Here is a 24,091-nt window from a genome sequence, read left to right on the forward strand (position 1 = left end):
AGGTAGCTAAAAGTACGTCCGTTCCACCCCAATTTTGGGGCAAGCCATCAGCCGCGCGTGGCGCTGTCGCCATCTAGCGGCCATATCTGTGCTGATCGTAACAGACGCGTTTCGTTAGAGTGAGTCTTCTGTACCTAGTACTATTATTTATTCTGTGCTATAGTATGATTGGGCTTGTGACTACCATAAAGAAAAGGTTTAAGTACCTACATAGGCAGCACTCAGGGTTTCTGAAATAGAAGCTGGCTATTCAATAAAAAAAGTAAAGTAGACTTACATATTTATTAGAGATCTGAACAAAATAAGAAATTAAATAATATGTACAGTCTATGTTAAAGCTAACTAAATTAGAGGTAAGTTAATAGGTACACACTGCTTTACGTAGCTTCACTGGATGGAGAACAAAATCCTTATCAGAAAATTATTTATGGCAAACAAAATGTGAACGTCTACTGCCGTCGGTAATGCAATCCTAGAAACTTACAATGCGTAGGAATCGAGAAAAAATAAATAAACTTTTCTTTAAAATCTCGGATGTAAAAAATCAGTCCATCCGTTACAGTGATTGCACTCAATAAATAAGAAGTAACTCTGAAATAAATAAAAGTACGACAACTTGTACTTTTTAAATGCTTGTTCCAAGCCCCCATTTAACTTATCATCCTCAAGCCCTTTAAAACTGTGATATAAAATACGGCCCGTCTGTAATATCACACTATGCAACTCAACAAAACATCGCTTACGGCTTTAGACAAAAATATATGTGGATATACAAAACGTTATATCTTAATACACTGAGTTGCTAAGGCACTCATCTACACGTTAAACATCTATTTATAATATAAGAACGTCATGCGCAAGAAACAAAAGTGTTTGTTGAAACAAAATTAAAAGAAAAAAATGTGAATTCGTTCACCGCCGCATGCAAAACAAATGCCGTTCAATTCCAAGTCTTAACCTAGTGTGTAATACGAATAAATGTTTTTGTCACATCCCTATGGCTCTGTTACGGTACTAGACGCGGGTAGAAAAGTTAATGTAACGCTTAGTTCGCCGCCACCGCCTCGGGCTGCCGCGACGAGTCCCCTGCTGACACGTCTGGAAACAAAACACTACTGTAAGAATCATAATGTTGATCGTTATACGTGCAAATCAAAACTGTCAGTTTATTTTAATGCGGATTAGCTGTCATGTAAAATGTCTGTAGCAATTTTTTGGAAGTTTGCGATACAAATTATCTGCAATTTTGCCATTTACTCAGTAAACATGTCTCTCCAGACATACGACAACAAAATGCCCGAGTCAAAACGTTGACCTTCGCTACGCTTTGGTCAATCAAACAATGCAATATATAGAATTGCTTCGATGAATATAAGTTGCCGTTTGACAGAAAAGTGCTGATAGCAATAAAAGCTTGTATCAAAAATGTCATTATTGACAAAAAATTATTTAGTTGAGTAAATGAAGTGTTACCATTATTAGTCTTGGTGGGCGAGTTGTGCGGCGAGCTGTTCTGCGACTCGCTCGTGCTGCCCGACCCCTCGCCCTCGCCCTCCCCCGCCTCGCCCGCGCTGGTGCCCTGCGAAATGCACATACAGACAGATTTATAACACAAGCATTTACCAAATAGTATACGATATAGATTATGTGTGTGTTCAGTCAGAGTCATATAGTATAGCACCCAAAGTATTCAAATAGTTCAGTACACTATACAGGGTGAAATTTAAATCACTGGCCATATTCATTCCCGGCACTGGGTTACACTTAAGGAATCTATTTAGCGAAAAAAAAGAGTACACTTTTTTTTAATTTTCATTTTTCAATTTTTAAATATTTTCCACGAGTCGTGGTCACCCTATTACCACAAATGTAAACAAACCTAATAGTAGGTTTTAACAACAACATCTGCAAAACCCTTATCTGACCTTCACTAAACCTTATAATCGTTGCAATAGGGTCCACCCAGTTAGTGTTGGCGATGGTAGGCAGGTTTATCAATTTCGAGGGTAGTCTAAACTAAACCATTCCGTGCTAGCGGTAAACATAACGGTAAGCATAAATGATTAGTCACTCGTCACTCGCCAACCTTAAAATAATAATCGCGCGCGTACTAAGGTTAAAAAAAATGTTTTCGAACCGGGAATATTACGAAGTGGTACGGTGTTATTTATTAAGTGGTGAGTGTTTACGTGGTGCACAAAGATTATACGAAATGGAATCCGTTCCACGCCTTCGCAGACAAGGATTGAATCCAAGAGTACCATCTCGTGGGACTTTCGTTAATCGCGTCGATTTTTAATCAAATGTACGTAAGTTGATTCAATTTTTTAAATACGCCTGAATGCAAAGATTCCTGACCTAGTTTTTACTCATTGTTTTTAAGCCACGGACGTTTTGTTAATAATCATTAGTCAGAAATAACATTTTAGATTAAAAATGGGTTGCCTTTGCATTTTGACGGTTCTAAGCACGTTAATATGAAAGGAAAAATTAGCAACTTATGTAGGTAATCTCGCTGCAATAGGGTTCATAATTGGTGACGCGATTGCAAACAGCGGGAGGGGCGGGGTGTCAATGACCTTAACTGATAAGAGAGAAGCGGGTGTAGTGGGTAGTTGTCGGTTCACCATAACGTACGAGGTTTTTAGGACAACTTGATGAGGAGTTATTTCGAAAAAAATGTACTGAGCGGTATTAAAAGAAAAAACACGTGTTTAATATTTTTTCGAGTTCTTTCGGTTGTTTCAATTTGGCCAGTGAATTAAATTTCACCCTGTATAATATAAACAAAATAATACATAAACCAAAACTTGTTATCTTGGTGCGGTGGGGCTAGAATCCTCGTACCCCTGCCCGACCATAACGGTACCGTGGTTACAATGTGGCACAAATTTATGGCATTGGTGGCACTAAATATAGCACCTAAAAATGACGAATTTGTGTAATCTTTAAATCTCATATTGTGTCGTGATCGGACCAGGAACCATCGCGTCCAAAAAGATTGTACAAAAAAAATGTTTATGCCTATACTCTGTATCTTTAGGTACAGGGATTTAAATAAAAGTAAACCTTACTGTATCTATAGGTATTTAAATAAAAGTAAACAAAATCTACCCTCAAATGGCTCCTTACGCCTGTTAAGAATAAATGAAAACATTACATGATCAAATGATGTAGGTTAAAGTCAGGTCGTTCAGTGACTGTATTTGGTTGGTTAACCAATAAATTTTATAACTACCCGAAAATTAACAAATTGTTGGTTTAGTTTTATTTAAATAGAAGAAGAAGAAGAAGAAAGACATTTATTCCATAAAACACACATACACAGGACAATAATATGAAAGAAATAAGATAATTAGAACAACAAAACAAATACCTAAAGATACAGACTTTAAATTTTAACAAATCAAACTGTGGCATTTCTAGATATACAGGGTGTTCAGTAATTAATGGACAACCTTCTAACCATCGACAGGGCACCTTAGGCTGGCCCTGGCTGGCTGCGAGATAATCGCACTTTTCTGTCTTTTTTACTAGTTACCACCATACTTCACTTTAATCACCATCTAGGCCATATCTTTGTTTGTAGAAATATAAATAGCATGTGTGATACCATTTTAGAATTAGTATTAGATAAACTTTTAGTATTAGATAAACTAAATAATTAGTATTAGATAAACTATTTTAGATTAGCTGGACAGAAAGGAAGACGAACGAAGAGGTCCTGAGCATGGCAGGAGAGAAGAGATGCCTGTTAGACACAATAGCTAACAGAAGGGGCAAGATGGTTGGCCACTTGATACGGCACGACAGATTCTTTTTAAACATCCTGGAGGGCAAGATTGAGGGGAAAAGAGGCAGAGGAAGGCCCAGGCTCACATATCTCAGCCAAATAAAAGAAAAAGTTTCTGTCGTGTCGTACGAGGGAGTTAAAAGGCTGGCCCAGCAAAAAGAAGAGTGGCGATTACTCCACTGACAAGAGCATAGCTCTTAAATACTGATGATGATGAAACTATTTTTAAGAAAGTCAGCCACTCTGTTCTCCATACATTTTTTTTTCACCACAAGCGATCAGACTTCTTGAAAATGTTAGAGTACAAGTGTAATTTTTTGGATTAAGGTCTTCTAAAAATAAACCTTGGCTATGGAAAAACTGTATTGCCTATCGGTTAGCAGGCCTATTTGAGAATATTTTTCAAAAACAGAAGGTAAAAATCTTTTTAATACAGTTGCTCAAAAAGTGCTACTTTACGTAGCTGTTTAGCGTGCGGAAAGTTGGTTATCTCGAACTAGTGCTTTTTACTTTTCCAATTTTTTTAAATTTATACTTGTTATTCACGACTACTTATTGATGAGTGTTAATATTAGTTTCCTTTAAACGTCGTAATCAGCATAAAAACCTACCGTATATGTAAGAATACGAAAAATATTACATATTTCATATTTAATTACTTACCTCTTCATCATTATAACACGTTTATTTTTTAATATTCAATATTGAAAATTCCGTTCTTAATAAGTTGACTGAATGGAACGGAATAGCTGCCAAACGCCCATAGATATAATATACTTAAAGACGACGTCTAACCGAGCTGTCACTGTTACCACTTTTGTTTAGTGTACGATTAACAATGTTTTTCTTATTTTTTCGCAACTGTATTACAAAACGTCGTTCGATACACGTGCGGAAATGTCATTATTCAAGTAATGACATACCTTCCGCACTAGCATCGAAATGTACTATTTCATTTGTGGCCTAAGCGATCATTACAGTGAAACAAGGAACCAAAATTAGAAAAGTGCGATTATCTCGAAAACCACGAAACTTTTACTAGACCTATAAGTGCATTTTCTGGACCAGCCTAAGGTGCCCTGTCGATGGTTAGAAGGTTGTCCATTAATTACTGGATACCCTGTATAACTAAATGTATAAAGATACACAAGTGTTAGCACTCACCCGGACCCTGTTCCGTGGCGTGCGCGGCTTGGGTCCCTTGGGCTCCTTGGCGGGGTCGAAGTGGCAGTCGAAGATCTCTATCAGCTCCTTGATGTCTTCCTCCTTCGCCGTCACCGCGAGGGCCGCCATTTGCTTCTCTAGACCTGGGGATTACATTATTAATGGAGTTGTTGTTGCCTTCACTCGAGTAGGTCATCACTCGTGACCGTATGTATAGTATCTCGCTATGTACAGTATATCGTTGATCATTTGTCAACGAACATTAAAATTAAATTTAAATTGTAACGCCACAGTAAGTCCATATTTGAGAGCATTAACTGTCGTTCCACGTTCACGACGTCGACGTCGAGCGGTCAGTTTAATTTTCACGCGAGTGCGATATAATTATTAGATTGTAGCCTAAGTGAAAACCGAACGGAGAGTGCGGTGATGCGGAAAATGCCGGTGGCGAAATTAATGAATACCAGGTAGCACATACCCGCCAGCTTGTTGTCGGTCCAGGCGGTGGAGAGGTCGGCGTAGAGCAGGCCGGCGTCGGCCAGCAGGCGGCGCAGCTGCGTGACGCGCTTGCGCTCGGGGCGGGCGGAGCGCAGCAGCGGCGCGAACACGGGCCGGAAGGTGTTCTGGCGCTCCAGCAGCAGCTTGAGGCTCGCCAGCGCCGCCAGCTCCGTGTGCACCGGCCGCGCCCACGCCCGCGCCGTCTCCACCATGTCGCGCAGCGTGCCCTCGCCGCCCGCGCCCGCCTCCTGCTGCTCGCCTGCGGACAGGGATCGCTCGCTCACTACATACTGTCACCGTACCACCAAGGCTATAAACTTGTCCAACTGTCCCTCACCCTGTGCGAGATGCTCGACGATGCGGTAGGCGGCGGCGGCGCGGTCGAGCGCGGAGTCCACGGCCAGCGAGTCCGCGTCCAGCAGCACGCGCGCCAGCACGCGGAGGGAGACGGACTTGACGGTGGCCTTGCACTTGTCGGCCGCCAGCGCGTAGCTGTCCGCGAACCCGGCCACGATCGACTTGAAGCGGTCCAGCAACTTGTACCTGACAAAAAATGTTTACATAAAACTATTGATCAAATTTTATTCATGAAACTAAAACCCGACTAATTTACTGGCTAGTGGCACAGTAACCAACAGTGAACCAGTAATCTGACCCTGTCCAGTAGCTGCACAGTGTTGCCGTATTAGGAGTTTGGTTCCCTACCCTTATTTTGTTGGATAAAAATTGGAGTGTTACTGGTTCCCTGTCGGTCACTGGTGCCTAAGGAATGCAAATCGGTTATTTTTTGCATGGAAATAACCGCGGTTTCGGTTAATAACCGATTATTTCCATACAAAAAATAACCGATTTGCATTCCCTACTGGTGCCACTATGTTACTGAAAAATCAAGGTGTACACAAAAGAAAATATATATTGTGGCTGATAAAGTTGAAAAGATTAATGATCATTATAACTGACATACCTGGTGAGTGCTTCAAGTAGCATGGTGGGGCTGAGGCGGCGGGGCTCGTGGTAGATGAGGATCACACTTCCATCTCCCTTCTCCTTCTCCAGCCAGTCCAAAAAGTCTGTTAGTGCTGATATCTCAGACTTTGTCTTCAATATCTGCAATTAATAAAACCATGTTAACATGTTTGCTGCCGCAAATAGGATAAATTTTAATCAACACGTCTTTCGGCTTGTCAACACGTCGTTGCCGTTATAACTCCATATACTAAAAACAAAATAAGTGGGGCTCCCATACAACAAACGTGATTTTGTTGGAGTTTTTTGCGTAATGGTACAGAACCCTTCATGCGAGAGTCCGACTCGCCATTGGCCGGTTTTTTAAAAACCCTATTACGACTGTTTGGGCTACTGACTGACTGATTCAAGCGATTCATGCTGTTCAAAGAGTTTTTCTGAAGACGGGGGGGAGGGGGCTTGGCCCTGGGCAATGTAGGCAGGAGAGTTGACCTTGTGGGTGTTGGTGTCCTTGAGCATGCGGTAGCGGCCCACGGTGACGACGCGCACGTTGTGGCGGCGCCGCGCTCCCGGGTTGAGGTCGCCGTACGGCATGATGTACTGCGAGTACTGCTGCTTCGGTGTGTAAGCTGCAATTTGGCAGATCTGCAACCGACACCTTAGTTTTAACATAGGTACAGATGAAATGCATAATCCAATCCACCAAGATGTGGTTTCAGCACAAAATGTGAACCAATTTAAAAATAAATTAGACAAACACATTTATACATTTACTTGTCAATGATAACTGTAAATGATTACTGGATACAGGCAATATCAGTTGTCACAACTGCCTGCCTGCTTACAGAATAATAATAATAATAATCGTTTTCCATCGTATTTACTCGGAAAAGTTCGTATCTGTCATGCTACTTCAGTCAACGTCAGTACTTTTTGTACCAAGACTGACTGAAATAGCAAGATAAGTTCATATGTTTCCATGAAAATATGATGGAAAATGATTATATATCAGGTAATATAGTGCCATGCCTTATGGGAAACGCTCGCAGAGATAGTTCAGAGCCGGAAACCGCTACCAACTTTTAGTATGTTGTTGGGCATGGCATTGGGTCTCCAAAACTGCCGGGAGACGGCGGCGCCGGCCATCTACTTCAGCGGAATGACGTCATCAAAATGACTCCCGCTTCGTTGCGAATATTGCATACTGCACCCAAACTATGCATAGCACATACACGTGTGGGGTATTCAATGAAAGCCAATTAAATAAACTATATTTTATTGATACAAAGTGTATCAAAATATGCAACAGTTTAAGAGAAATTTATAAAATACTAAAAATTACGTAAAAAAATATTCGATTATTTGGGTTTTACAACCAAACCAAAAGTCGGACGATAAAGCAACGTACTACAACATTAAAGATGACGTCTCAAGCCATACACTGATATCAATAAAATCAAAATTGGAACAAATATGTGGAAATTATGCATCAAAATGTAGATATTTGCCCATACAAATGCATAAAAGTTAAAAAAATCAAAATTGGTCATTTTCAGGATAATCCGCATAAGCTTCTAGTATGTTATTAGCAGTATGACCTGGATTCTAAAACTGCCGGGAGACCATCTATGTTGTTCCTCAGTTACAAATAATGACGTCATATAAATAATCACTGCCGAATTTCGTAAAATGTAAATTATAGCTATACCACGAGTCTCACATACACGTGAGTTACATGTAATGAAAGGTTATTAAATGTACTATGATTCACTTAAACATTGTTTATAAAAAAATGTACGGTTTCAGAGCTAGAAACAACGAAATACCACTTTTTATGGAAAAAGTAGATATGTATCAATTTTATAGCTAAACTAAAACCGTCAAAAATTTTTTGCGTATAATATTTGAAAAACTAGTTATTCAACTATACAGGGTGGAAAGGCACGACGATCCTTTCCGCAAAAGGGTGATTGTTTAGCCTAAACTCTACATTTTCTCCATAGAAACTATGTTAATATGGGCAACCGTTTCTAAATTATGGCCTTTTAAACATCCATGCAAAAAACTACTTTGTTCTAACCCTAACAGGTGACAAGGTCAATGAACTTACTAGTAAACAATCTGTATACGACAGAAATTGTACTAATTTGTTGCCATCCAACTATTCTTAGGTCTGCTTACAACACCGTAAGAATCGTTGCAGGCTTTTCGCTTTCTTAGTGGTTCCACTTGTTCAATACTTGAATGTTATGTTATTCCTTGATATTAATAATACTAACCACAACATTGTTTACAACGTCAGTAAATTGTGACATTGACAACCACTCAAAAGTACGCAATCGTCTTATAAATATCTCTGGTTTCCTTGACTTATAAAAAGGTTTTAGTTTCTTATCACGTTTCACAAAATTATTTTCGAATAATTGGAAACTATCTAAAATAATAAAAAAATACAAGTAGGTTGTGTTTGATAGATCAAATGAATTTGCAAAAAAAAATATCTACTAAGAATACATCAAGAATAAATAGGTACTTCTTAAATACCTAACTAACAAACCTTCTTGCGTGGTAGGAAATAGACAAGTCGTCTGATGTTTGAAATTAAATTGTCATTTAACTTTACTTATCTAATGTCATATTCTTCAAATAAAAATACCGTTGTTAGATGCTCGTGGTTATTTAAATTTGTGGGACTGTGTAAAAGATATGGTGTACCAAACGGAATGTTAAACTGCGGACGAAATGAAGTATAAAGACAGACAGACAGAGTATAAAGGCTAATTTTATTGCTGCTTTTGACAATCTGCGGAGGAAAAATGAGGAACATTATCAAATATCTACTACAAAACTCTTCTCTTTCTTCTTCAGTGAAATGACATGTGGGCAATGTGCGCGGGCTCGGGTGCGGGCTGCGGCGTACATTATAAAACACGGAGGTACATTTGAAAACCGTATGTGAAGAGAAGATAGTGTTAAATATTGGCAAAAAGTAATTATCTAAGGAAGTAATAAAATTGTTTGTAATATTTTTGCATTCATTTGATTTATTTGTCATTTATGCGTCATTCATACATCATTGCGATTCTGTCAACGATCGGAAAAAAGCGTAAAGTCCCGAGCTTTCCCGACGGAGATCCTTAACCTAGCAGTCATGTGCACATGCTATAGGGTTATCACCACACTTAAAAAGTAGAAAATTTGCTATTTTTATTTTTTACTCAATTAACGATTCTTACCATTACCAATCTGCTCTGTATCACTTAAACGACCTAATACTTCCGGGAAGGATCGTCGTGCCTTTCCACCCTGTATATCACGATTTAAATTTTACATTTCCGACAAAAACTGTGGAAGGTGTGGAAAAAAAACTAAAGCGCCCCAACAATTCTACCTTAATGCGCTCATATTATGCAAATAATAGTTCTATTTATCAAGTATTAAATGAATGAACATTACATAAAATACATGAAAACGACATTTTTGAATGGAACCACACTTAAAAAAATAATAATTTACTTGATAAGTAAGCAAAATACTGTTTCTTTAAGTACCTAATCTCCTCCTTTCAAAGTCGGTTAAAATGTAGCTTTTGTGACCTGGTCTACAAAGACAAATAAATTGACACCTAATTTATCAAAATCAGTTCAGTAGTTTCATGCAAACTGTACCTACACATGCACGCATAGATAGCAAATTCTGCCGTAACTAGTCGGACAAAAAATTAAAATTCAATAATTAGACCTTTACTATTATGGCCTGGCGTGGCTTGGCATCTAACGTTGAAACCCTCAGGCCGTAGATGTTAGCAGGCCTAGCGGGCGTCGCCTCGATGAGTTAGCAAGATGCCTTATGGAGGCTTCGAATGATCAGAGGGGTGACCTGTATTTCTTTCGGAGGATCAGAGGGAAAATTCTGCTAGCCTTCTCAGCTCAGCCTTGATACCCTTGCACCAATCAAGATTCTACTTTCATAAGAATACCCAACTGGCGCGAAGTGGCGCAGAATAGGGCAGAGTGACGCTCTTTTGTGCCAGAGGCCAAGATCCTCTTTGCTTTGGGTCACTGAGCCAGTGATGTATGTATGTACAAGGCTAATCGAGGCTTAAATATATAATTATGTATCGCATTAAGTGAACTGATATGGTATTTACCTCGATAAGGCATTTTGTATTAGGCATGTACCTACTTACTGGCATGTAACTTTACATTTCTCTAATAATGTAGCGTTAGGCCATGACAATAAGAGTCTATTTCATATTAGTTAATATTTACCGCGACTACAGCAGGAACTGCTATCTACGTATGTAACTATGTATTTTTTACATGAAACAACTGAACTGATTCTGATAAATGAGGTGTCAATTTATTTGTCTTTGTAGCCCAAGTTACAAAAGCCACATTTTAACCGACTTTGAAAGGAGGAGATTAGGTACTTAAAGAAACAGTATTTTGCTTACTATCAAGTAAATTATTATTTTTTTAATTATGGTTCCATTCGAAAATGTCGTTTTCATGTATTTTATGTAATGTTCATTCATTTAATACTCGATAAATAGAACTATTCTTTGCATAATATGAGCGCATTAAGGTAGAATTGTTGGGGCGCTTTAGTTTTTTTTCCACACCTTCCACAGTTTTTGTCGGAAATGTAAAATTTAAATTGTGATATATAGTTGAATAACTAGTTTTTCAAATATTATACGCAAAATTTTTTTAACGGTTTTAGTTTAGCTATAAAATTGATACATATCTACTTTTTCCATAAAAAGTGGTATTTCGTTGTTTCTAGCTCTGAAACCGTAAATTTTTTTTACAAACAATGTTTAAGAGCGCTCTTACAAGAAAAGTCGAAATAATGCAAAATTGATGATACTAGTCGACGAAATTCAGGACTTTGTGCTCATTATTAGAAACAATGAGTACTTGTTCCAGTAAAAGCGTCTTCTTATCTTTTTAAATATCGTTGTAAATATTAGAAAAAGGACTTATTAAATTAGTAATGAATTTTTTTCTGATGGTCGTTTCCGAAAAACGGCGTGAAGCACTGAACGGCAAGCTCTTATTTGGAAATGTTGAGAAGTTTACTCTGCTAAACCTGGCTATTTTGTATTACTAATACCCTGTACTTTAGACATCAAACGATATTTTTCCTACATACCTTTGAGAAAGAGAAAATCAAAGTAAAACGAACTCAATTTTCTCTCCGAAACAAGTGTCAATTTCTACGAAAATCTACTTAATATCGAAGTCATTTTCATATTCAAGCAATCTGCAACGTTTGCTTATACTGTTGGTATACATTAGTGTTTATGAAATTCTACTATAATTTTTTGGCAATTTTTTGAAAACTACTCTATATTACCGATGACGCGCGCTCGCCAGCTCAGTGCCGCGGCAGAGCTTGTACAGGCAGGACGCGTGTCGGTCGGCTCCGCACATTTTCAACGGCGACGACGAGGTTTTTTATCATTGTGTGCGGCGGGCGCCGTGTAAAACGCTATACTGTGTGCGTGTAAACCGCAACGACAGACTTTGATCCTAGAACTGTTTTTATAGTATTATAATTTATAATGGTACAGTTTAATAAACTACCGGACAGGATTAAAAATATTTGAAACGACCTGACATTCTATATGTATTTATTTGACTCAAGATAGTACTCAGGGTCTGATGATGTAGCCGGAAGGTGGTCACCGGTACCAATCAACCATGCAACTAAACCACTTTGTGTTTAGGCTCGTTTTATTCATCTCAACAAGATCTTTGACACAAGATAGTACTCAGGGTCTGATGATGGAGCCGGAAGGTGGTCACCGGTACCAATCAACCATGCAACTAAACCACTTCTTGTTTAGGCTCGTTTTATTCGTCTTAACAAGATCTTTGACACAAAATAGTACTCAGGGTCTGATGATGGAGCCGGAAGGTGGTCACCGGTACTAATCAACCATGCAACTAAACCATTTCGTGTTTGGGCTTGTTTGATTCGTCTCAACAAAATCTTTGACACAATATAGTACTCAGGGTCTGATGATGGAACTGGAAGGTGGTCACCGGTACTAATCAACCTTGCAACTAAACCATTTCGTGTTTGGGCTTGTTTGATTCGTCTCAACAAGATCTTTGACACAAGATAGTACTCAGGGTCTGATGATGGAGCCGGAAGGTGGTCACCGGTACCAATCAACCATGCAACTAAACCACTTCGTGTTTAGGCTCGTTTTATTCGTCTTAACAAATTCTTTGACACAAAATAGTACACAGGGTCTGATGATGGAGCCGAAAGGTGGTCACCGGTACCAATCAACCATGCAACTAAACCACTTCGTGTTTGGGCTCGTTTGATTCGGCTCAACAAGATCTTTGACTTAAGATAGTACTCAGGGTCTGATGATGGAGCCGGAAGGTGGTCACCAGTACCAATCAACCATGAAACTAAACCACTTCGTGTTTAGGCTCGTTTTATTCGTCTCAACAAGATCTTTGACACAAGATAGTACTCAGGGTCTGATGATGGAGCCGGAATGTGGTCACCGGTACTAATCAACCATGCAACTAAACCATTTCGTGTTTGGGCTCGTTTGATTCGTCTCAACAAGATCTTTGACACAAGATAGTACTCAGAGTCTGATGATGGAGCCGGAAGGTGGTCACCGGTACCAATCAACCGTGCAACGAAACGAATCGTTTTATTCGTCTCAACAAGATCTTTGACACAAGATAGTCAGTATTGAAGGATGTCCCTTCCATTTCGGGACATTTTTTAAAATTGATCGTTGGCACTTTAAAACGATATCTGAGATTTCCAAAGGTTCCGTAACATGTTTCCGACGGCAATACAGACGGAGTTTCCTTTTTTTCTGGACATTTATGGGACATTTCTTCCAATTAACCGATTGCGTTCAAAATCGATATCTGAGGTGCCCAAAGGTTTCGAAACATGTTTCTGACGGCAATACCGAAAAATGACCTTTTTTCAGCAGGGTGGCGTAATGCAGGTAGTAAAGTAAGTACGCGGCTAAAGTGTAGAATCTAAATATTGCTGTTGAAACCATATTTTGCACCTCAGATATCGATTTTGAATGCAATCAGTCACTTTCAAAGAATGTCACTAAAATGTCCCAAAACAGGACACCTTTCAATATTGCAGTTGAAAAAATGTTTAGAAACCTCTGTTTACCTCAGATATCGATTTTAAACGCAATCGGGTAATTTCTAGAAATGTCCCGAAAATGTTCCAAAAAGGACATCCTTCATATAGCCGTCGGAAACATGTTTCGGAACCTTTGGTAAACTCAGACACCGCTTTTGAACGCATTTGGTCAGTTTCACAACAATGGCCTAAATAAAAAGGACATTAGGTAGGTACATACAAAGTCATCGTCAATCCGAATTGACGATTGAGGATTGACCGATCAATTCGAATTAACGATTAGTAAAATCGTCAATCTTCAATCAGTAGATTTAGAATTAGTTTCGTCAATCGTCAATTCGAATTGATCGGTCAATTCTCAATCGTCAATCGTCAATTCGAATTGATTTTTTGCCAACACTGCTATCATGTAACTGAACCACTTCATGTTTGGGCTCGTTTGATTCGTCTCAACAAGACCTTGGACACAAGTTAGTACTCAGGGTCTGATGATGGAGCTGGACTGTGGCCACGGGTACCAGTCTACCATGTAACTGAACCACTTCGTGTTTGGGCTCGTTTGATTCGTCGCAACAAGATCTTTGACACAAGATACTACTCAGGGTCTGATGATGGAGCTCGAAGGTGGCGACGGGTACCAGTCTATCACATAACTGAACCACTTCGTGTTTGGGCTTTGTGTTTGGTTTATCACCTAGTGTCAAAGATCTTGTTGAGACGAATCAAACGAGCCTAAACACGAAGTGGTTTAGTTGCATGGTTGATTGGTACCGGTGACCACCTTCCAGCTCCATCATCAGACTCTGAGTATCACCTAGTGTCAAAGATCTTGTTGAGACTAATCAAACGAGCCTAAACATGAAGTGGTTTAGTTGCATGGTTGATTGGTACCGGTGACCACCTTCCGGCTCCATCATCAGACTCTGAGTATCACCTAGTGTCAAAGATCTTGTTGAGACTAGTCAAACGAGCCTAAACATGAAGTGGTTTAGTTGCATGGTTGATTGGTACCGGTAACCAACTTCTAGCTCCATCATCAGACTCTGAGTATCACCTATATAGTGTCAAAGATCTTGTTGAGATGAATAAAACGAGCCTAAACACGATGTGGTTTAGTTGTATGGTTGATTGGTAATGGTGACCACCTTCCAGCTCCATCATCAGACCCTGAGTACTGTCTTGTGTCAAAGATCTTGTTGAGACGAATCAAACGAGCCCAAACACGAAATTGTTTAGTTACATGAGAGACTGGTACCCGTGGCCACTTTCCAGCTCCATCATCAGACCCTGTGTATCTTCAGTGTCAAAGATCTTGTTGAGACGAATCAAACGAGCCCAAACACGAAGTGGTTTAGTTACATGATAGATTGGTACCCGTGGCCACCTTCCAGCTCCATCATCAGACCCTGTGTATCTTCAGGTTCTTGTAACTTGTTTCTTGTAAATAAGCGAGTACCTATAATTTCTTTCGAGTAATATACGTTCATAAGTACGAGTATGGGGCTATTCATAAATTACGTCGTTTCAAATGGGAGGGGGGGAGGGGGTCTGGACATCGGATGATGGTAGCATGACGTAGGAGGAAACAGAGTCATCCGAAGCATGATTTTTGGATGATTTGAGGGTTGGGGGGGTCAAAAATAGATGACGTAATTTATGAACAGCCCCTATGTACATTTGCACTGCATTTAGTATTTTCGTACTTACCAAATAACAGTTTTAGGACTTTATAAGTTAAGTACAGTTAGTGTTGTTATGGTTGATTTCAATATGCTTCGCGAAGGATCAAGAATGTTTAATCCATCATTGTAGTGCGAGTGTGGTAGAAGATCGGAATACTGAGCTCGCACGGCCTGCCGCAGCGCGTAAAATACCTAAACTCGCTCAACCCCGAAATGTAATAGCACTCTTAAGTGAATCATAGTACATTTAATAACCTTTCATTACATGTAACTCACGTGTATGTGAGACTCGTGGTATAGCTATAATTTACATTTTACGAAATTCGGCAGTGATTATTTATATGACGTCATTATTTGTAACTGAGGAACAACAGAGATGGTCTCCCGGCAGTTTTAGAATCCAGGTCATATTGCTAATAACATACTAGAAGCTTATGCGGATTATCCTGAAAATGACCAATTTTGATTTTTTTTACTTTTATGCATTTGTATGGGCAAATATCTACATTTTGATGCATAATTTCCACATATTTGGTCCAATTTTGATTTTATTGATATCAGTGTATGGCTTGAGACGTCATCTTTAATGTTGTAGTACATTGCTTTATCGTCCGACTTTTGGTTTGGTTGTAAAACCCAAATAATCGAATATTTTTTTACGTAATTTTTAGTATTTTATAAATTTCTCTTAAACTGTTGCATATTTTGATACACTTTGTATCAATAAAATATAGTTTATTTAATTGGCTTTCATTGAATACCCCACACGTGTATGTGCTATGCATAGTTTGGGTGCAGTATGCGATATTCGCAACGAAGCGGGAGTCATTTTGATGACGTCATTCCGCTGAAGTAGATGGCCGGCGCCGCCGTCTCCCGGCAGTTTTGGAGACCCAATGCCATGCCCAACAACATACTAAAAGTTGGTAGCGGTTTCCGGCTCTGAACTATTTTCCCATAAGGCATATGACTAATAGTACCTAACTAAGAGGTACAGATAGCTCGAAGAGGTTAACAGGAAAACTAAAAATAATGTAAAGACCCCAACTTTATCACGCAAAATAGGCGCAGGACGTCGAGTTGCGGAAAATTGCCCATACTACAATACAATACAAAGACCCCAACTTAATTAGAAAGTCATGACAATAATGCCAATGATAAATAACACTAGTTGTAAGGGCTGTACCTCATCGATGAGCCTCCGTCCTGTAGTGTCCATGTCCCAGCCGACCAGCGAGTACTTGCCGGGCGGGAGCCCCGCAGGCTTCTCGGCCAGCGCGGGCGGCAGCTCGGTGGGCGCCTCCGCCTCGCCGCCGTTCACCTTGGCTTCAGACACCATTGCCATTAACACTGATTGCTAGCTGCAACAAAAACAAATGGTTATTTAAAGGTTTTACTAAAGTTGGGGTTCATCCAAAAAGGTGTACCAGGTTTTTAAAGTCAGCAACGCTTGTGTAACACCCCTGGCTGGAGTTGCACGGACGGGTCCATAAGCCACTTAACATCAGAGACTATAATAGGCATACAGTTTGCTACTGACTTGCTATAAAAAATTGGGTAAGGAGAGGGTGTAGGCATACCTAATATCCAGAAATGTCCTATATGTAGTTATCAGCGAATCAATTGCCTCACTGTGAGATCTAGTAGAAATGCTTTTATAGATATGCCAGAATACCTGCAATATTGAGTTAATTATTCCCAAAAATGCTGTAAATAGTGTTGATATACTATTAGTACTGTTACCTACTAAAAATATTAGATTAAGTTCAAAAATAGCAATATTATTTTAATAATAGCAATAGAGTCACCTATCACTTCTAATATGGCATTGAATGAATTGAATCAGTGAATTTAAGTATAAAGGATGATAACAGTAGTTGAGCTAAACTTATCAGTTAACATATTTAGACCCAATTAGTGCACAAAGTAAATTTAACTAACCCCAAATGAGTACTGTGGCCACAAACGAGTGAACTACTATTTGCAGTCTCATTTAAACTTTAAATTAACCATCTACAAGGTTGGATAGCCAAAAGTCAAGGTATTTAACCAAATAATGTATAAATTGTTGCAGTTAAGTTTTACTATTATTGATTTTATGAGACCAGTCACTATCTTAGCACCAAAGAGTGCAATACAGGAGGAAAGTCTCAAATATTTGGATACCTATTATTAAACTTCCCTTCCTGTAGATCTTGCAGAATGCAAGGACAAATTTTGTAGGTAGATTCAAGTTTGATACCTCTGCAACATATAACAATGTCAAAAGAAAATAAAACAATAATTACTCTAAAAGATTGGTGACCACAGGAATCATTACATGATCTTATCTTAAATAAGATAACAAGTGTTCTCATAACTACCACAGAATTATCAAAAAGATGGGTAATTGGGTAATCATAATAGGTGGTGCATTTGTTCTTACCCACAAGGCTGTTTTTAATCAAGGTACCAGTTGAATATACAGTCTGTTCTGTACTAACATGTTCTTTATATTTTGTTTGTACACCTGTTAGGTTACTAACTTGTTTGATAACCATCATATTATACTTGTATGTAAATAAACAAATGCTGAGCTTGTCTTTTTTCTAAGATCTATAGGTGGTTAAGGCGCGGTTTTATTTATGACGCCATAGAAATATATCTTTTAAGTGGGCAGGCTAATGAGGTCATAATAGCGAACGCCAATAAGGTTATATTCCTAATATACTGTATGTACGAGTAATGCATCCTTATTTTACATTTTCATACCTAAGAAGCCACGTAATTAACACAGACCAAATTACAATCAAAATACGCAAACTATGCAAACAAAGTTACATCGTACTGCGGCAAATGCAAAAAAACCGGCGCCTAAAAATCGATCATGAAAAACAAATTCACGGAGCCATTAAAAACTAATACAATCTCTGTTGTAAATGATGAAAAGCATCCGACATACTAAAATACTTTAAATTAGTTCCCTATACAGAACAAATGCAAATCATGATAATCAGAAATAGGGGAAAAATAAAAAAATAGGACACGTGGCGGTATCTCCCTAGAGACATTTGCCCCACCCCAGTGTCAAAATAATTAATCAGTATACTCACAGCTGGAATCTACTGCTGATTTTTTTGTTTATTAATATAAAAGACTCCAAAGGACGCTGTTACTGTAGTTCTGCAAAATGCTGTAAAATAAAATAATGAAGTATAAAATATCACAAAATCTCGGCACGTGTGCGGCAAACCGCAATAGCGATCGAGCGAGAGAACGATAGAACGAATGAAATAACAACTATACGTGGGTTGCGTTCAATGATTCCAACTTCCTCGAAATATAAACATAAATCATGTCAAGCGGCAAAATTCGAATGAAATAATATTTATTATGAATTTCAAGGATAATACAATAATTAATCAAAACTTACACCATTCAGTACGGAGAGGTCGATTATTTTCTTGATAGCTATATACGAATATTTTATAACGACAATGTCAGACGTACCATATCCAAACAAAACAAAATAAACATAGCGACATATTCTCTTTGAAAATAGACAAATTCGCTTTTCAAATAAGAAGTAACATAGAGTATTCATGCAGAGTACGTAAATCAAAAAGAGGTAATTTTCTCTCGGAGTAATTAACAATGGAGCCGCCATTAACAGGCATTCCCCTCTGTCGAAAATAGGCGGCCAATGGTCAACCATATGTATGGACTGACGTTTATCTGACATGACGTACCTATACATTTGACGTGCCCCTCCCCCGCAAAAAACGGCAGACTATTTTGTACCGAAAATTTTAGACATGGCGTCTCCGTTGTTAATTACTCCGAGAATTTTCTAGCAGAATTTTCTTCCTTAAGCCTCCTCTAGACTATGCGCGTGAATCGCGGGCGAAGCCGCGAACGCAAGTGTGGCGTCGATTTCGCAGATTGTTCACGTCTTCGCGCCTTGTTCTCCGTTTTTTGTCGGTATTTCGGCCCGCGTCAAAGGAGACGCGAAGCGCGAACTTGCAAGACTCCACATTACACACTATTTTGGCTCTTCTGTGGCCAGATAAATATTAATTATATTATGATTATATTACATTAAGCAGCTATATTTTACGGTTTCACAAGAAATCAAAATAGAAAAACAGCTAAATAGCAGTAGTTCTAAGGTCCTGTTTTCTAAGGGGACCTTGCATTTTGGAGACAAAGCAAACCGCTTGGAACAGGTGTTTCTGGGGGTGATCTGAGCCGATTAAGCCCGGTTGCCAAGAGGTTCCACCCAGCAGGTGGGCAGGGGAGGGGGGGCAAATGTGGCTCCGGCGCGCCTCACTCTAAGCTATATATCTGCATACATCTAGCAACTATATCAAGTTTGGTGTCTTTTTCGTGTAATTCGAGGATGAAGAATTCATTTCTGTGACTAAATTTTCACTCTTCCATACAAAAAAATCGAGAAATCAAAAATTCCAAAAAAATCTTTTCACTTCTTTTTTCGAAAATCTTCTACAAAATTAAAACTATGAGGATTTGCTCTAGAAAAAAAATACCTGTGAATAGCCCAGTTATCCTACTATATAGAATAGTAAACTTGTTAAACATTTTTTTTTCATAACTCTGATAAAAAAAATGTTTTGTGTCGCGCGGCGTACCTGCATTGTAAGAGCGGTATGCAGCGTTTAGGATTTTTAAGTATGTTTCGATGGTTTCTGATAAGTTGTTATTCTTCTGGTTGTAGAAAATTACTTCTGGACGTGATATATATACAAATATAAATTAAACGTATAAATATAGATGTTGGGAAAACTTTCGCCAATAGAGTTATTAGAAATGTGATAAAATTAACAAAGCAGATGTTTGATTAAAATGCGGGTTAAAATACGAGTAAGATATATATTGTTCGCAATTGCCACTACATGCCCATGGGTCCGTGCATTTTAGTTTTTTCTTAACGCAGTTGCACCTTCCTGCCCATTTTGTTTTGCAGCGGCAACGAATAAGCTCTAAACAAGCAGCAGCCGCCGCAGGTAGGCTTGTACATATGGGCTCCCAATAACCATTTTGTTTGGACCAGCTCCAGTCAGCAGGACATGGAAGCTGTTGCTGAGGGGCTATAATCTGTCCCCAAACATAGCCTCCTTGGTAAGCTGCACGGAGAAATATGTTTACGTGGGTAGGGCATCTTCCATTGGATGCAGATTCTCTAACTGAAGATTTTTTTTTTGTAAAAAGTACTTTTCGGCACTCTTTTGCACTCGTACTTGTACCTGATGTACTCGTAAAATCAGTAACAAAATACTATGCATTTTGTTAAAATAACGTCTAGGGGCCAATTCACACCTCGTAATTCAAATCTGTCCATACTTACTATTGTAAGACTCTTACTTGCCATACAAGACAATAACAATTTTTATCAATATTGGCAATGCCTGCTCAATATTGCCTTGTTTGCCGTATTCAAACCCCTCCGTTACGGCAGGATATGCGCTCCAAGCTTGAAATACGCTTTTTTCCCTGTCCATACAAAAAAGAAACAGTGTCGCAACCTGAAAAGGTGTGGAAGAATGACAAGACTTCTGACCTTTCTGGTCCTGTAAAATAAATTATATATCTATGCGTTACAAATAAAATCATATATTTAAAGAAAGTTTGTAGCACTTGACCAATTGCCCTGGTGAGCTGTCTCGTATACTGCGGTGACATATTTATTTTATTTACAATTAATGGAGGATTGGAACAGGAAAGAATCACCTGTTCCTCTCGTGCCATGTTATTGCATTTTCTTAAGCTAACGTTTGTAGTTCTTCCATTAATTGTAAATAAAATAAATAAATATGTCACCGCAATAAGAGACAGGTCAACTGGGCTAATGGTCACGTGCTGCAAACTTTCTTTAAATATATGATTTTATTTGTAACTCATAGATATATGATTTATTTTACAGGACCAGAAAGGATAGTAGTCTTGCCATTCTTCCACGCCTTTTCAGGTTACAACACAGTTTCTTTTGTGTGTGGAAAGGGAAAAAAAGCGTATTTCAAGCTTAAAGCGCATATCCTGCTGTAACGGAGGGCCTTCTTCTTCGTTACACTCTTGATAGAGTGGTCGTGGCCATTATGAAAACTTTTGAGCGACTCATTTAACGACACGTCGCCATTCCTCCCGTAGAGCTGCTTTCCGTAAGCATTCGCTTACTGTGACCGACACACTGATTTGGTTTGGTCAGTACATCTCATTAGAGATCTTCCCCTAGCCCTGTCACCTCCTACTCTTTCTTGCACAACTAGACGTTCTGTAGAGGTTCCGTCTCGACGAGACACGTGTCGAAAGAAGTTGAGTACCGAGTTTTGCCCGTAGAAAGCAACCGCTCTTTAATGCCAAGCTCCTCAATAATTGATGCTCAGTCCATGATATGCCCAGCATTCGTCTCCAGCACCACATCTCTAGTGCATTCACTTTCTGTTTTTCGGATGCCCTTAGTGTCCATGTGAGACATACAGCATACAGAAAAGTGGGAAATATGAGGGATCTGACAATCCTGGTTTTAGTGGTCCTTGTAATGTTCCGGAGGGATTTAAATACGGTAAACAAAACAACATTGAGCAGCCAATTTTGGAAAAAAATGTTATTGTCTTGTATGACAAGTAAGAGTCTTACAATATTAAATCTGAACAGATTTGAATTACGAGATGTGAATTGGTCCTTAGACATTATTTTGATACTATGCATTGTGTTACAGTGTTCGGATCAGGTACAAGTACAAGTGTAAAAGAGTGCCGAAAAGTACTTTTTACAAAAAATAATCTTCAGTTAGAGAATCTGCCTCCAATGGAAGATGCGCTACCTACGTAAACATATTCTCCGTGCAGTTTACCAAGGAGGCTATGTTTGGGGACAGATTATAGCCCCTCAGCAACAGCTTCCATGTCCTGCTGACTGGAGCTGGTCCAAACAAAATGGTTATTGGGAGCCCATATGTACAAGCCTACCTGCGGCGGCTGCTGATTGTTTAGAGCTTATTCGTTGCCGCTGCAAAACAAAATGCGCAGGGAGGTGCAACTGCGTTAAGAAAAAACTGAAATGCACGGACCCATGGGCATGTAGCGGCAATTGCGAACAATATATATCTTACTCGTATTTTAACCCGCATTTTAATCAAACATCTGCTTTGTTAATTTTATCACATTTATAATAACTCTATTGGCGAAAGTTTTCCCAACATCTATATTTATACGTTTAATTTATATTTGTATATATATCACGTCCAGAAGTAATTTTCTACAACCAGAAGAATAACAACTTATCAGAAACCATCTAAACATACTTAAAAATCCTAAACGCTGCATACCGCTCTTACAATGCAGGTACGCCGCGCGACACAAAACATTTTTTTTATCAGAGTTATGAAAAAAAAATGTTTAACAAGTTTACTATTCTATATAGTAGGATAACTGGGCTATTCACAGGTATTTTTTTTCTAGAGCAAATCCTTATAGTTTTAATTTTGTAGAGGATTTTCGAAAAAAAAAGTAAAAAGATTTTTTTGGAATTTTTAATTTCTCGATTTTTTTGTATGGAAGAGTGAAAATTTAGTCACAGAAATGAATTCTTCATCCTCGAATTACACGAAAAAGACACCAAACTTGATATACTTGCTAGATGTATGCAGATATATAGCTTAGAGTGAGGCGCGCCGGAGCCACTTTTGCCCCACCTCCCCTGCCCACCTGCTGGGTGGAACCTCTTGGCAACCGGGCTTAATCGGCTCAGATCATCCCCAGGAACACCTGTTCCAAGCGGTTTGCTTTGTCTCCAAAATGCAAGGTGGTGGACCTTAGAACCCCAGCTAAAATCACGTATGATGCCATAGATAACTAACAGTTAAACTCGATCAGCTGATGCTTTTCCGCCATCTTGCCGCAAACCAAACTGCGAAATCGCCGTGAAGTGTGCGAGTGTGGAGTCATACATCAACTTCGCGATATGTTCGCTCCGCGACGTCGCGCCGCGATTCACGCACATAGTCTGGAGGCGGCTTTAAATAGAATACATAACTTTTTTTCGTCATAATCAGTATAATTTGTCAATCATTTCAATCATAGACAGACAGAATCATACTATCTTTGTCTTACACTAGTACTAGCACCTAAAAGAAAAGGATGAGTATAGTTTTCATGGTTCTTACTTACTGATAAATTGGTTTGACCAACTATATTATTTACAACAGATTTATTGAGAAATTGAGAATAATAATATTCATTACGAGGTGCAAATGCATTCACTTGATGTAAGTTTCATTTTGACTGCGCGCCTCTGCATCAACTCTGCATTTTCAATAAAATAAATTGAACGCAGTTTTTTATTCCAAAACCGAAACGACGTTTAAAAACCACAAATTTGTAACGACAGCGCACAGCCCGATACTGAATAAAATACAAGCCAACCTGTACAAATTCTGATATTAATAATTTAAACTGTATTTATTATATTTAAAATTAAGATGAACACTTGCTTTTATTATCTTCTTTAGTTATATTTCCATATGAAGTAAAATATTTTGGCTTCTTAACGTACCACGAATAAACATGTCAATGTCAATGTTCAAAAACCAAACATAAAACATTTTTTTATCAAGATGTAAAATATTATTTAAGAAATTTGTATTCATTACACAACCGGGTACTAACATTTTTATTATTAAACCGTAAGCAATATATTTTATGAAATCTTTTGTGTTTCAAAAAATCTTTTGTGTGTCAAGAACAGTGAGTATTATATTCTTTGGTCAAGAATCAACATCGACTTATTTTTCTCATTTACTTGGTTTAAGAACGTAAATGTCAGAATGATCCTTCGCGTT

General features: G+C 38.6%; 1 protein-coding gene across 1 annotated transcript; it reads right to left on the reverse strand.

Annotated features, from left to right (window-relative positions):
• Positions 1-268: 268 nt before the first annotated feature.
• Positions 269-18,537, reverse strand: LOC134678982 (maternal protein exuperantia). Its single transcript, XM_063537744.1, has 9 exons — positions 18,348-18,537; positions 16,442-16,616; positions 6,914-7,066; positions 6,420-6,562; positions 5,793-5,998; positions 5,436-5,714; positions 4,964-5,100; positions 1,474-1,579; positions 269-1,098 (listed from the first exon to the last, which is right to left on the reverse strand). The coding sequence occupies exons 2-9, from the start codon at positions 16,598-16,600 to the stop codon at positions 1,046-1,048; spliced, it is 1,236 nt and encodes a 411-aa protein (XP_063393814.1). The 5' UTR covers positions 16,601-16,616; positions 18,348-18,537; the 3' UTR covers positions 269-1,045.
• Positions 18,538-24,091: the final 5,554 nt, after the last annotated feature.

Source organism: Cydia fagiglandana, chromosome 2 (assembly GCF_963556715.1).
Source record: "Cydia fagiglandana chromosome 2, ilCydFagi1.1, whole genome shotgun sequence".
Lineage (NCBI taxonomy): Eukaryota > Metazoa > Arthropoda > Insecta > Lepidoptera > Tortricidae > Cydia > Cydia fagiglandana.